The following is a 12,452-nucleotide window of genomic DNA, read 5'->3' on the forward strand; positions in this document are numbered from 1 at the left end:
ACTTGCCGAGAATAGCAGCAGCGGAAATGGATTAAAAATAAACTTTGCTGTATTTAATGAAATAATAAAGAAATTGTACAGGGTGTGATGAGCCCACATACCTTAAATATTGAACTGATAATGTACTAATATGATCCTGAGTAAAAAAGGATACAAACCTGGGAAGAAACAGAGTTGTCTGATTAAAAAATATTATGCTCTTTCAATTAAGAAAATCTCAAATAGAAATACAGCTGTTTTGAGAATTTATTTAATAGTGAGAGGTACCAAATTAAATCAAGCTGTAAGTTGAACATTGTATGTAATGATGGATATACATAAGCAGATGAAATGGAGCAATTATTTTACAAAGATATTTCTGTAAGCAAATGTTGCTGGAATGATGATGCCAGATGGGGTGCGTAAAACCTTTGGAATTTCAAAGGAAGGAAAGAAACTTTGAGATTATGGTATTCAAATTAAGGAAACCTCAAATAGAACAAGGCAGCTATTTAAGAGAAGGCATTAGTTTCAAACAAATGGTAATAGGAACATGTTAGAATATGTTGAATTGAACAAAACTATCTGGAAATGCCCTAAAATGCATTTGAGAATTTACAGTGGGAATTTACCAAGGGAAACAATTGACAGAAAAATGAGTTCGTGAAAATAAGACAGAAGCTTACATTAGGTAGAAGTCACATTTTATTATTAAAGATGAAACCGTAACTGACAGTAGAGAGAAAATGTTCCAAGCATTCCATCTTCAGCCAGTCAACAGTGTCCTTCTAAATTTACACTTTTCTCCAATGAATTTTCCTTTTGATTCAATAGAAAAAGCATTAGATATTTATTAGCCAAAGGAACAATCTGGTTTTAGAAATGGACATAGCACATGAACCATTTGCAAGATGTGAAAATGAAATTATAGTTCTGAGCAATGAGTGTGAATTACCACTTTGTCTGACATTCAAAGATTTTGAGAAAAGCTTTTGACAAAGTTTCAACAAAATCTGTTGTAATAGCCGACGAGAAAGGAGCCACTGATTTTTTCCTCTTAATATACATACTGAGGAGTATATATTTGTAAATGTTGTAGATTCTGTTAAACTTCACCATAACTGTAAGAAATTCAGATTTGAAAGAAGAGTCAAGCAAGGATATTACATGGCATGGAAGCTATTATCTGCAGTTCTAAAGGAATTTACCTTAAACTGGGAAAAGAAGCAACAATAATTGTTAATGGAACATACTTCATGTGACTGCATTTTACTGATCTTATTGTATGTACTATTATTTAGCTCTATTCATAATAAATTTCAATAATGAATAGAAGAAATTAATAGAGGAAGTTTGAAAGTAGGCCTGAAAATCTTTGAAAGTATTTAGAAGTGATATGTATGACAAACATTGCCTTTCCCACTGTGGTCCACCTAGTACGAAAATTCAAAACTGTAATTTGAAACACCAGATGGAATACTTACTAATGGCAGCAGTGCAGTAATTGTTTTGTTGTAGTCCATAATACTTTAAAACCCTCAATCTTTTGTGCCTTTGGCATTGAGATATAATACTGTATGAAGTTTGTTAGACTGAAAAGATGTGTACTGTACTTTTCAGTGTGGAAACTATTACAAAACTGAGACAAATAAAAATTAACAGGAAACTGAGAGCAGTAGAACAGTCTTTCACTTCTACAGAACTAGGAACTGACAGGAGTGGTTATAAATATCATGCAAACCTAATTTCAACTTGATATAAAACCTTGGCAGACAGTAGAGAATGCTAGTATGCTGGTGAAGGTGTATGAAGTGAGATGAGTTGGGCCAAGAAAACAAATAAGAATGAGATTAACAACAGAAGAATATATAAATGGAAAACAGCAAAAAGAACATTTAGTACACCATTACTACCAAAAGTAATAGTAGTTCTGAACTGGCACTGAAGTTAGGTTTGTGATAAGTCGAGGAAAACAAAGAAAGAGATAATGAAAAGTAAAGGAGGGCCATTAACATTTAACACCCCAGTGTTGGTGAGTTCATTTATGATGTTAAATGCGTAAGCCAGCCGCGAAGCGAGGTCAGCGGGGTCAACTGATAACAACTTATAAACACAAACTGTTGCCTCCTTGAGCCCCTGGTTCTCGATGTACTCTTTGGAATTAAAAACAACAGATCATTTTAAATACATATCGATTTATTTATGAAAGTACAAAGTACAATCACCAACGAATTTTACATATTCGCATACTCCTTTACCTTTAACCCAAATGAAAACAGACTCATTTACAGATATCTTTCTCTTACTACGAGTATACAAAGACAATGGAGATGGGGACATATATGCAGATTTACCGAAGTCTTTATTTGCAAGTTCGGCCACTGCTACCGCACTTGTCGACGGACCGTGTGTCTTCTGTGGTTGTAGACTTAATTTTAGTATAGACATGAATGATACATTTTCACATGGTAATGGTTGGCTGACTGTTGCTGTTGTACGTGGAGGTTCAGGTGTACCTAGTGTTGGTGGACTTGAAAGTTTTGTTGATAGAGACATTATTGCCTATCATACCTACCATGTGGCCAAACTTGTAGTAGTTCTGAACTGGCACTGAAGTTAGGTTTGTGATAAGTCGAGGAAAACAAAGAAAGGGATAATGAAAAGTAAAGGAGGGCCATTAACATTTAACACCCCAGTGTTGGTGAGTTCATTTATGATGTTAAATGAGAGTTCTTTTTCGTATTCAATAAATTAACAATGATAGCAATGTTATGGGGTAAAATTGGTAGGATGAATAAAAGAATGACAAAAAAGCAAGAGAACAGATCAAGACTAAAAAATGGAAGCTGTTGTATTTTTAAAATGACATGTGTAGAGGAAAGGCAGAGAGAAAAATAGAATGGCATTGACACACACATACAAAAACATAGTGTGATATTATTCCAGTCTGTTGAAAGGTACTGTCACAGTGCTGTTTTCAGTGTTCCCTCAGTGTGAGCATTTATATGAAATATCTAGATGGTAAGGCATCTCATAATCACTGTACCATTGAGGCTCAGTTTCAACTGAGAACTCCATTCTTTATATCATATCATTGCTGGCAGTTGCCCATTTTGCTTCTCTTGAATTGCCTGGTCTCTCTTTCTAGATTTGTGTCTGTAATAAACTAAGTATTTTACCTGTTCTTCTCTTGCCCTAAACCTTAATTTTGTTGACTCCATCCTTTTGGTAGTTTCACATTTCCCTGCTATCTCTTTGTAAGATTATGTTCTTAGAATCAGTATAATTGTTGATAATATCTCACTTACGAGAGGCGTTTGAAAAGTCCGTGCAAAAATAAAAACTACTTACGTGTTTGGGGTAAACCTTTATTTTTCGACATAGTCTCCCTTTTAGACTTACACACTTTGTCCAACGCTGTTCTAATTTTTTGATCCCTTACAAATAATAGGAATTGTCCAAGTCTGCAAAATAGCTATTAGTTGCTGCAATCACCTCCTCATTTGAATAAACTCTTTGTCCCACCAACCATTTCTTCAAATTGGGGTACAAATAGTAGTCCGAGGGAGCCAAGTGTGGAGAATAGGGGCAATGTGAAACAAGTTGGAATCCTGTTTCCATTAATTTTGCGACCACAACTCCTGAGGTGTATGCTGATGCATTGTTGTGATGGAAAAGGACTTTTTTGCGGTCCAGTTGCCAGCATTTTTCTTGCAGCTCAGTTTTCAAACAGTCCAGTAACAATGAATAATATTCAACTATAATAGTTTTACCCTTTCCCAGATAGTCGATGAGGATTATCCCTTGCGAATCCCAAAAGACAGTTGTCAAAACCTTTCTGGCCGAAGGAATGATCTTCGCCTTTTTTGGTGCAGATTCTCCCTTGGTAACCCATTGTTTAAATTGTTGTTTGGTCTCAGGAGTATAGTAATGTATCCATGTTTCATCCACAGTGATGAAACAACACTTGAAGTCCTGCGAGTTCTTCCTGAACAGCTGCAAACTTCACACGATTCCGTTTTTGGTCATGTGTGAGCAATCGCAGAACCCATCTTGTGGATAGCTTTCTCATGTCCAAATGTTTATGCAAAATATTATGTACTCATTCATTCGAGATGTCCACAGCACCTTAACTCTTCTGTTATCCATCACCATATCATGGATTTTATCAATGATTTCTGGAATCATAACCTCCATAGGGCATCCAGAACGTTCAGCATCACTTGTGCCCATATGACCACTCCGAAAATTTTGAAACCTCTTATAAACTGTTCTAATCAAAGGTGCAGAGTCACCGTACTGTTTATCAAGCTTCTCTTTAGTTTCCTGAGGCGTTTTGCCTTTCATAAAGTAATGTTTAATCACCATAAAGAATTCTTTTTCGTCCATTTTTGGCAATCACTTGACTTCCTTGATTCACATGAATGCCAAACACAAAGAAATAGACCAATATGGCTGAAACTTGGTGTGTGTTCTTTACAAAGATGCTACTAACTAACATGACCTCGATACGTGCTGGTTTTGCCATCTCTCAGACTTTGCAAGGACATATCAAACACCCTTCATACAGTTTTTAATTTACATTGTCATTACATACAATACAGCATAGTGTTTGTAATTAATTTTAAGGTAACTTTATACCACACAAATTTTATGTGATGGCCATTTAATTTACAGAGAAGCGGTTGGCAGAGCATCTAAGCAGGCCATCAACAAGTACAGCTGCTACCTGATGATACAATGACATTATCTAATGTTAATGTACCAAAGATTGTTCTTACTTTTATAATAGCTGTTATGTTCATATTTGAAGCTGTGATTTCATTCTTTGTATGTTATCTTCTAAGGTTACATGGCCAAAAAAATTGTGATATGTTTCAGTTTTACAGTATTTATTTAGGTGTGATATTTTTCATATTATAATAGAACAGGAGTCTCATAGCAAAATACTAGATTCATATATGTATGTTTATTTATTTTTAGGTTAAGTAGCCATATTAAAAAATTGCTGCAAACATGACTAAATGTGCAAACTACTGTTATTTGTTAAGTTTCATGTCCTGTACTCATTTCCTGTCTTTATGGGAGACAAGAAAATGTGCAAGTGAATGAGAACTAAAACATTGAGTGACAAATGATAAGTGGCAGAAGACTGGCTGGAATGTACAGGGAACAGTTAAGAAAGAAATCAAAAGTTGTGACAGCACTGATTTTTTAATTTGCTGTGTTTGAAGCAACAAAAGGAAAAAGTTTCAATGAAATTGAGGTCATTAAAGACAGAGCATTAGCTCAGCTGGTAAAGTACGAGGACAGAAGTATCTAATGCAAGTTCAGTGCCTTAACCGTTGTGCAACATAGTTCAGCCCCAGTTGCCAGTAGATGTGAATAGTCAAAGAAAATTTGAGTATATGTGGGGTCTGAATCACAATGCAAACTATTTAATTGCACAATTATTACTGAATTTTGAAGTTAGCCAGCCAGTGGAAGACAATGTGTAATGTACTTACACACAACTGAATATTAAATTTTATATTGTTTCTATGCTAGAGTTGTATATTTTGGGCCACTTGATGATGGTACAAATCTGCTGGTATTTGAAGTAATTAGATGGCAGGGAGGAACCTTGCATCAAATAGCACAGGAATAAACATTAAATTATTGCTGTAAGTGACAGTGTTTGGGTACATCTACGACAAATGGGTCACACAATAATCAGTGTCATAAGTGCAGTAGAATGAGTGTACCTAAAATGCTTCTTACAGCCCTCCCATTACCTGTTCTTCATATCCCATTCATGAAACTTGTGTGGTGAATTAGACTACTTGTAAGTGCACTAATGTCTTTACGTTTGCAAGTTTAGTAATATTTTTACACTTCTCTTTGTTACCTGTTACCAATCATGTTATGTATGTTGGGTATTTTTGTAGTTATTCCATGTGAACAAAGTAAACTCATTGTAACAATGGAAAATCCAGGATGGAATAATGATATTATTATGAAAAGGATAGATTTCTACTCACAATAAAGCGGAGATGCTAAGTTGCGGATAGGCACAACTGAAAGTGTGTCAAAAAACTAAGAGTTGGCCGAAAGCATCCTTTCTTTGGCAGTCTGTTTGTTGTCCCTATCTGTGACTCACCATCTTTACTATATAGTGGGTAGCAATCTGTTGTGTTCATAATATTATCATTCAACTCATTGTAAACTGCATGCCTCTTCTAGGAATGTGTGTCTCACTACTTTCCATTATGTAGTTTATGTTACAACCAAAAGCCATAGCAGTATAGCTTGATTTTTGAAACATTAAATATTCTGCCATACATATTTCCGGCTTGTCTTTCTGATATCTTTCCCTCAGAGCCAATGTCTTCAAGGCAATATAATCTGGAAATGACCACGTTTTGTTGCGATTGATTGCTGTAAAACCCTTCCACAAGTGCTCTGGTACCTTATTGATGTGAGGTGGATATTTTCCTCATCTGTAGTTATGATTATATTTCCTTCTTCCATACCTACTCTATAAAAATATGAATTTTCTGTATGAAAATGTGTATAGAATAGCTCTGTTATGGACATCTTGCACACTTTGCTACCCAAAAGCGGCTTCCCTAGTTCGTCATCCAGTAGTTTGAGCCAATGAATAAAAAGTGAGATCCCAGCAGAAGCCTGTATGTGACACCGTGGCAACCAGAGAATCTGACCTATCTTCAGGATCAAGTGCTTTATCATAGGAATGGTGCTTGGACATTTCATCGGAGTGACTGTCTCTGTCACTTGTGATCCAGACATCTGTCAGCACATAGCTGGCAATGTTTGGGGCATATGTCATGAGAGAGAGGAGGAGGGGGGGGGGGGGGGCGTGTTAATATCAGGATTAGCTTCTTCATTGACAAACCAAAGAGTGGAAGGAGAATATTATCAGAAATGATAATAAGTGATGACAACTATAGCATACCTTCACTCATACTTGCTATGCTCTTAAATAACACTTCATCTGCCAGCACATAGCTGTTGGTGAGAGGAGTACTTGCTACTTTATTCAGATGACGACAAACTTAGTAACTGCAATTTCTCCATGTGGAATATGGATTCAGAATAAGTCATTTTACATTGTTCACATAGAGGTCCTTTACACAATAGCGCCATGCTTCAGCTAAAGGAATCCTCTTTTCCCTCTTTAATCACATTTGGGAGATTGGAGTCTTCTCTGATTCTTTAAGGTATGTGTTACTAACTCTCTTGAAATCTGGTAGTTTTGCATTTGGTCATAGAGTTATCGTAGTGTTCCCTTACTAGACTTATACCTTCGGCTGGATGGTGAATTGCTGTCTTGTGTGGGTTTTGAATCCAAGCACCTTCTTGCTTCTAGAGCAGATCCAGGTGATATAAATTCCACTGTTAACAATCTCATTCTGCAGGAGATTACTGCACAGCAGGCTTGCACAGACAAAACAGCACTACTTAGAAGTATCTTCCAATACTGAAATAGCCAACAATACTACTTGAAGGTATTTCATCTGTGATATCTTCGTATAACGTTATCAGTGAGGTTTCATGTTCACTATCAGTTCCAAGCATTTAGAACAGTGTTCCTAGGGAGAGTGTCTTGCCTTTGCTGTTGTCGTCTGTAGCATAATAGACATATTTAGGAGACCACTACATTGTTCAGAATATATCAGTTGTTTTCAAGTATATTTTGCTTTTTTTCCAGTCTCTAAACAGCAACACATTAGCTACTAGTCAATATCAGGAGTTTGGAGAAGTGGACACTATGCTATGGTTTTGGGTTGGTTTATCAACAGAAAAACATTAGTCTAGATATTCAGTTTTAATGGCGTAAATAGTGTTTAGGTATTCAGTTTTAACGGCGTAAATAGAAACCAGTGGCATTACAAATAAGGAACAGCTTTCTTAGTACTAAAATTTCATTGAAATTTCTCCTGGGTAGCACACCTCAGGGATCTTTAAGGTCTGCAAGGAACTAAATATTCTTCAGTGCTTTAATCACAATTCAAAGAATACCTGTTTCAGTTTTATAAAACATGTATGCAATCCCAATCCAATTATAGGTGCTGGTTATATAAATCAGTGGGCCTGCTGCACATACTGAGATACCTAACACTATACACCATGACAGGATTTGCCTGGCTGTAGACTCCTACAGGACCAGTCCCGTAACCAGTCACTGCTGAAATAAGTGGTCCACTACGATCTGTTTGGCAGCAACCCCTAATAATGCATGACTATCCCAGCCTCTGGCTACTCATCTCACTGTGCAAATGGTTTTCACAAATCATGTGTCAGCAAACCATTTGGGTTCTCCATATTCATCATCATCATCATCTTCTTCTTCTTCTTCTTCTTCTTCTTCTTCTTCTTCAGTTTCCCATCAGTGTCAGGGTCTGCGTGGAACACAGGCTTCTTTATCTGCTGTGGTCTTCCCACCACCTCTGTGTTATTGCTCTGGCTCAGACTTTTCTCCAGCGCATATGCATACTTTCTTCCACCCCATTTAAGCACTTGTCCCTTGACCTTCCCAATGGTCTCTTATTCTCTTCTTCAACTGGTGCATCTTTCTAGGCTTCATAGTTTTATCCATTCTCTTAAAGTGCCCAAACATTGGTGATGGCAGTAACAGTAACTAATGTAGCACACTAAGTAAATTACTCTGCACTGAAAACAAAATCAAATGCAAGCAATATGCCTCATTTTCTGATTGTTATTTTTAAGTTTTTGTTCAAATTGTGAGACTGTAGAGCTGCAGGTGGTATTAAGCTACACTACTTAAATTTGTCCCAAACATTGCAGATAGAAATTGAGCAACAACAGACCTAATAAATATATTAATTACAGAAAAATCTTAATATGTCATGAGAGAGAGGAGGGGGTGGTGTGTTAATATCAGGATTAGCTTCTTCATTGACAAATCAAAGAGTGGAAGGAGAATATTATCAGAAATGATAATAAGTGATGACAACTATAGCGTACCTTCCCTCATACTTGCTATGCTCTTAAATAACACTTCATCATCATCAATTTAACATGCACTTCTGGATGGAGGCTCCTGCTAGGCCTTTTCAAGCAATGCAGTCTTCAGTTGAAAGTATTTCTGGTGCTTCTTCACATTTTAAAATGCCATCTTACCCATCTTTTTTCAGTTGTCATCGCAGTCCTCTTTTAGCTGTTGGATTGCAGCAAAGAACTTCAGTGGTCCATCTATCATTCATTTGTATGGCTACATGAACTACCCATTCACATTCAGTTTTCATTACAGTCATGATTGCCTTCCTTTCCAGTCTGTTTTCTGACCATTTGTTTTCCTGTCTGGTCTGAACATGCATCTCTCCCTTGCTTGCTGAGCAATCCTTGGTTTTTTAATGACTTCTTTCATTCGAATTTCTTGTCTCAGCTGCCATAATTCAAACCAGTAATACACACTAACACCAGGCACAAATTGAGACGCATATAGCATGTGTGGCGCAGCTTACATTTTTGTAACTCAGCAGGTCCAAGTGCAACTGTACAAATTGGGATGTGGCGCATGGCGACGTGACATGCACCTGCGCCAGGTCGTGTGGCGGCATGTTTGAAGCACAACTCCTCACACCGTGCTAGCATTATGGGAGGGGTGAGGTGGGGGGTGGAAAAGTTATCCTCGCATGTCCTCCGTCAGGCAATCCACATATGGCCAGTGATAGTGTTGGGCGTCTGAAAAATATTGCCTTATTACTGAACATTATTGTCATTGAGTGATGTTTCATTTTTTCATTAGTTCATTATATTTTTCAGTTATTTATACCTATATAGTTTTGCTGTTTCATTTCATTATTGTTTCTTTTGTCATGAACCATTCACAGTTCATTGACTGGTGAACCATTAGCCACTGGGATTATATCTTCTGTTTCCACAATGTTTTCAAATTGCAAGAAGGGACAGACAATTCATCATGAGGGTAATGAAGTAGGAAATAATAATATAAAACCATGTGACCAAAAAGCAAGGCCAGAAATTCTAAATGTTACACTGTGAGACTAGGGTGTGTATGTGCTGCCTATGCTAACATATCTGTACAATCCATTACAAAAATTTGAAAAGTAGAAATTCTTGGAGATGTATCTGCTATCCACTCCTGGTAAAAAGTGTCCAAGATATGAAGTATATGAGTTTCACTTTGATTACTTGGATATGAATGTGATAAGGGACTTCATACTGCATGCATGCAGACATCACATTTTCACTGTAATCTAGAAACAGTCGAGAAACCCCCCTGAATGACATTGTTTTAAGTGGTACATAGTTTAGAGAAAAAACATTTCAGTGGTTGCGTACATGGTATCATCATCGATTAACTAGTTACACAAAAGGCTACACGAATGATGAATGCAATAGGCTTTACTTTGAAAGTATGGGTGGCCTGGAAGAGTCTGATGATATGATATATATTTAATTTACTGAAATGTGGTGCTGATAAGACAGTCCTACTTTCATGACAGCGTTTTTTCGAACAACGTGAACTCTTTCCCACACAAGGCCCACCTGGCTAGTTTCCATATTCCTGTCACATGCATTGTTCTCAGCTGCTGACAGTACACTGACCATTGTGTTGTTTTCTTTTCTCAATAACTATCCTATTCGCGAATCACACATTGCCATTGTGGCCAGCCGTAGGCAAGTAACCAGTGTCTGACATGGGCGTGTCACTCTGCCTTAAGGGGATGCTCATCACCATTTTAATACTGGTGAGATGAGAAACAGGAATAAAACCCTTTGGTAAATTTCCATTCCAGTCATTTCATTGTTAAAAATAAAATGGGTTATGAGGATTCAACCAAAATTGCAACAGAATTGACAATTTATTTTTGTGTGAATTAATAAGCTTTCTTCTTTCTAAGAAGCATCGCCATTTATGATTAACAGCTACATTTCTCTTGGTGACAGGTTTAATTGTACTTCTTTTGGCAAAACACAGTATAATTTGCACAAACTCACTTTACAGTAGCTATTTCGACAGAATTCTGAAACGGCAATTGATGATGAGAGAGATCAATAGCTTACAGAAAACTTCATTGTGTCAGTTTGCAGTAACATAAGAGAAATTTCATGTTTATTTTCATGCTAGGAAATTCTCCGTTTCACTAGTTAGTGATGACTCTTAAAAAATTATAGTCACAGAAGTGAAAAAAATAAATAAAATAAAAACTATAACTTATTATATATCACCATAGATAAGGTAGGTCCAGGTGTTAACAATTTGGCAAAATGTTCTCCTCCTTTGGTGCTACAATTCGACCAAATTTCATTTCGATATGAGGGGTGTTATGAATATTATATTCTCATGGGTTTGCAATCTGGAGTGAACTCGCTACGTACAATCCTTTTTCTCGAGATAGGAGGCCGATGGAGGCCTCATCCCAAGTCTAAAGAAAAATTCAGTTTGTTAGCTAAATTTCACATGCAATATCATATAATGTAACATGCACCAAACGCAGAATCATAGCGACCACTATTTTTCCTTGCAAACTTTTCAGAATTTTTGCGCAGTGTCTTACCTAAATGGGTACATCGTAATATGTAGTGAGATGATGGGCGCTTCACCATGAAGCTGACATATAACACTACAGATAAAACAAAAATCAAATATTTTTACTGAATAGTTTTTGTAAAATACTTTGAGATAGATTACAGAGCGAGGGCTCTTAATTTCGTCGCCGCAGAGCTTCATCAACCTGTGCGTGCAAAGATTGTGTACACATCTCAATATACACAGGACCAGTGCAAAACATGAGGAATGTGCGAGTCGCGCTGTAGTGTCGTGTTGCATCACACGTGCTATACATGTCTCGATTTGCTCTCAGCGTTATGGTAAAGTTTCCTTTTCTGGCACACCCGAAACTTAGTTTCAAAACCTTATTTATGTTACTATAATTGATCTATTTATTTCTATTTCTGTCCATCCAGCCATCTTCAGCTGCCCTAAGCACAAAAACTGAATAAGAAAAACTGACTTCCATAATCTTTTTTTGGTGTGTTTGTTGTATGTTGTACAGCAGTTGTAATTTGAATCGTAGCTTGCATTGTTTGCAGTTTAGATTTTGTTCACATTCTTAGTATCCATTTCTCTAGCAGAAACAGTATTTATTGGTTTTGTCTTTTACTTCACAAGTGCAGTACTTGTAGAACTTTTCGATCGTCTTTTTTCTTCTGGAAAAGAAAATTTTATTTTTTTTCTTATAGAAGCTCAGCAGTCTTCATCAGTTAGTGCAGATTTCTGATTTTATTTCTGTCTGTAGTTTTCAGTTGCTTTATACAGTTGAGGAAATACTTGCATTTGATGTTCTTAGTAGTATGGATTTATAGTAATATAGCCTGAGGAAAAAGAAAAATGTTTGTCTGAGGAGGCTGAGATGAAGATTCTTTGTGAATAGTGTGATTTAAGTTTTGCACTTACTTCTTTCTTTTTAGTAATTAATAAA

General features: G+C 36.6%; 1 protein-coding gene across 1 annotated transcript in view; it reads left to right on the plus strand.

Moving 5' to 3' along the window:
- The window catches only part of LOC126100643 (osteopetrosis-associated transmembrane protein 1), a 94,244-nt gene extending 89,318 nt beyond the window's left edge, over nucleotides 1-4,926 (plus strand). The window contains exon 6 of the mRNA XM_049911272.1: nucleotides 4,657-4,926. Coding sequence (XP_049767229.1) covers nucleotides 4,657-4,712 — 56 coding nt within the window. The 3' untranslated portion in view covers nucleotides 4,713-4,926. The remainder of the gene's footprint in view (nucleotides 1-4,656) is intronic.
- The last annotated feature ends 7,526 nt before the right edge of the window (nucleotides 4,927-12,452 follow it).

This window comes from Schistocerca cancellata, chromosome 9 (assembly GCF_023864275.1).
Source record: "Schistocerca cancellata isolate TAMUIC-IGC-003103 chromosome 9, iqSchCanc2.1, whole genome shotgun sequence".
NCBI classification, from domain to species: domain Eukaryota; kingdom Metazoa; phylum Arthropoda; class Insecta; order Orthoptera; family Acrididae; genus Schistocerca; species Schistocerca cancellata.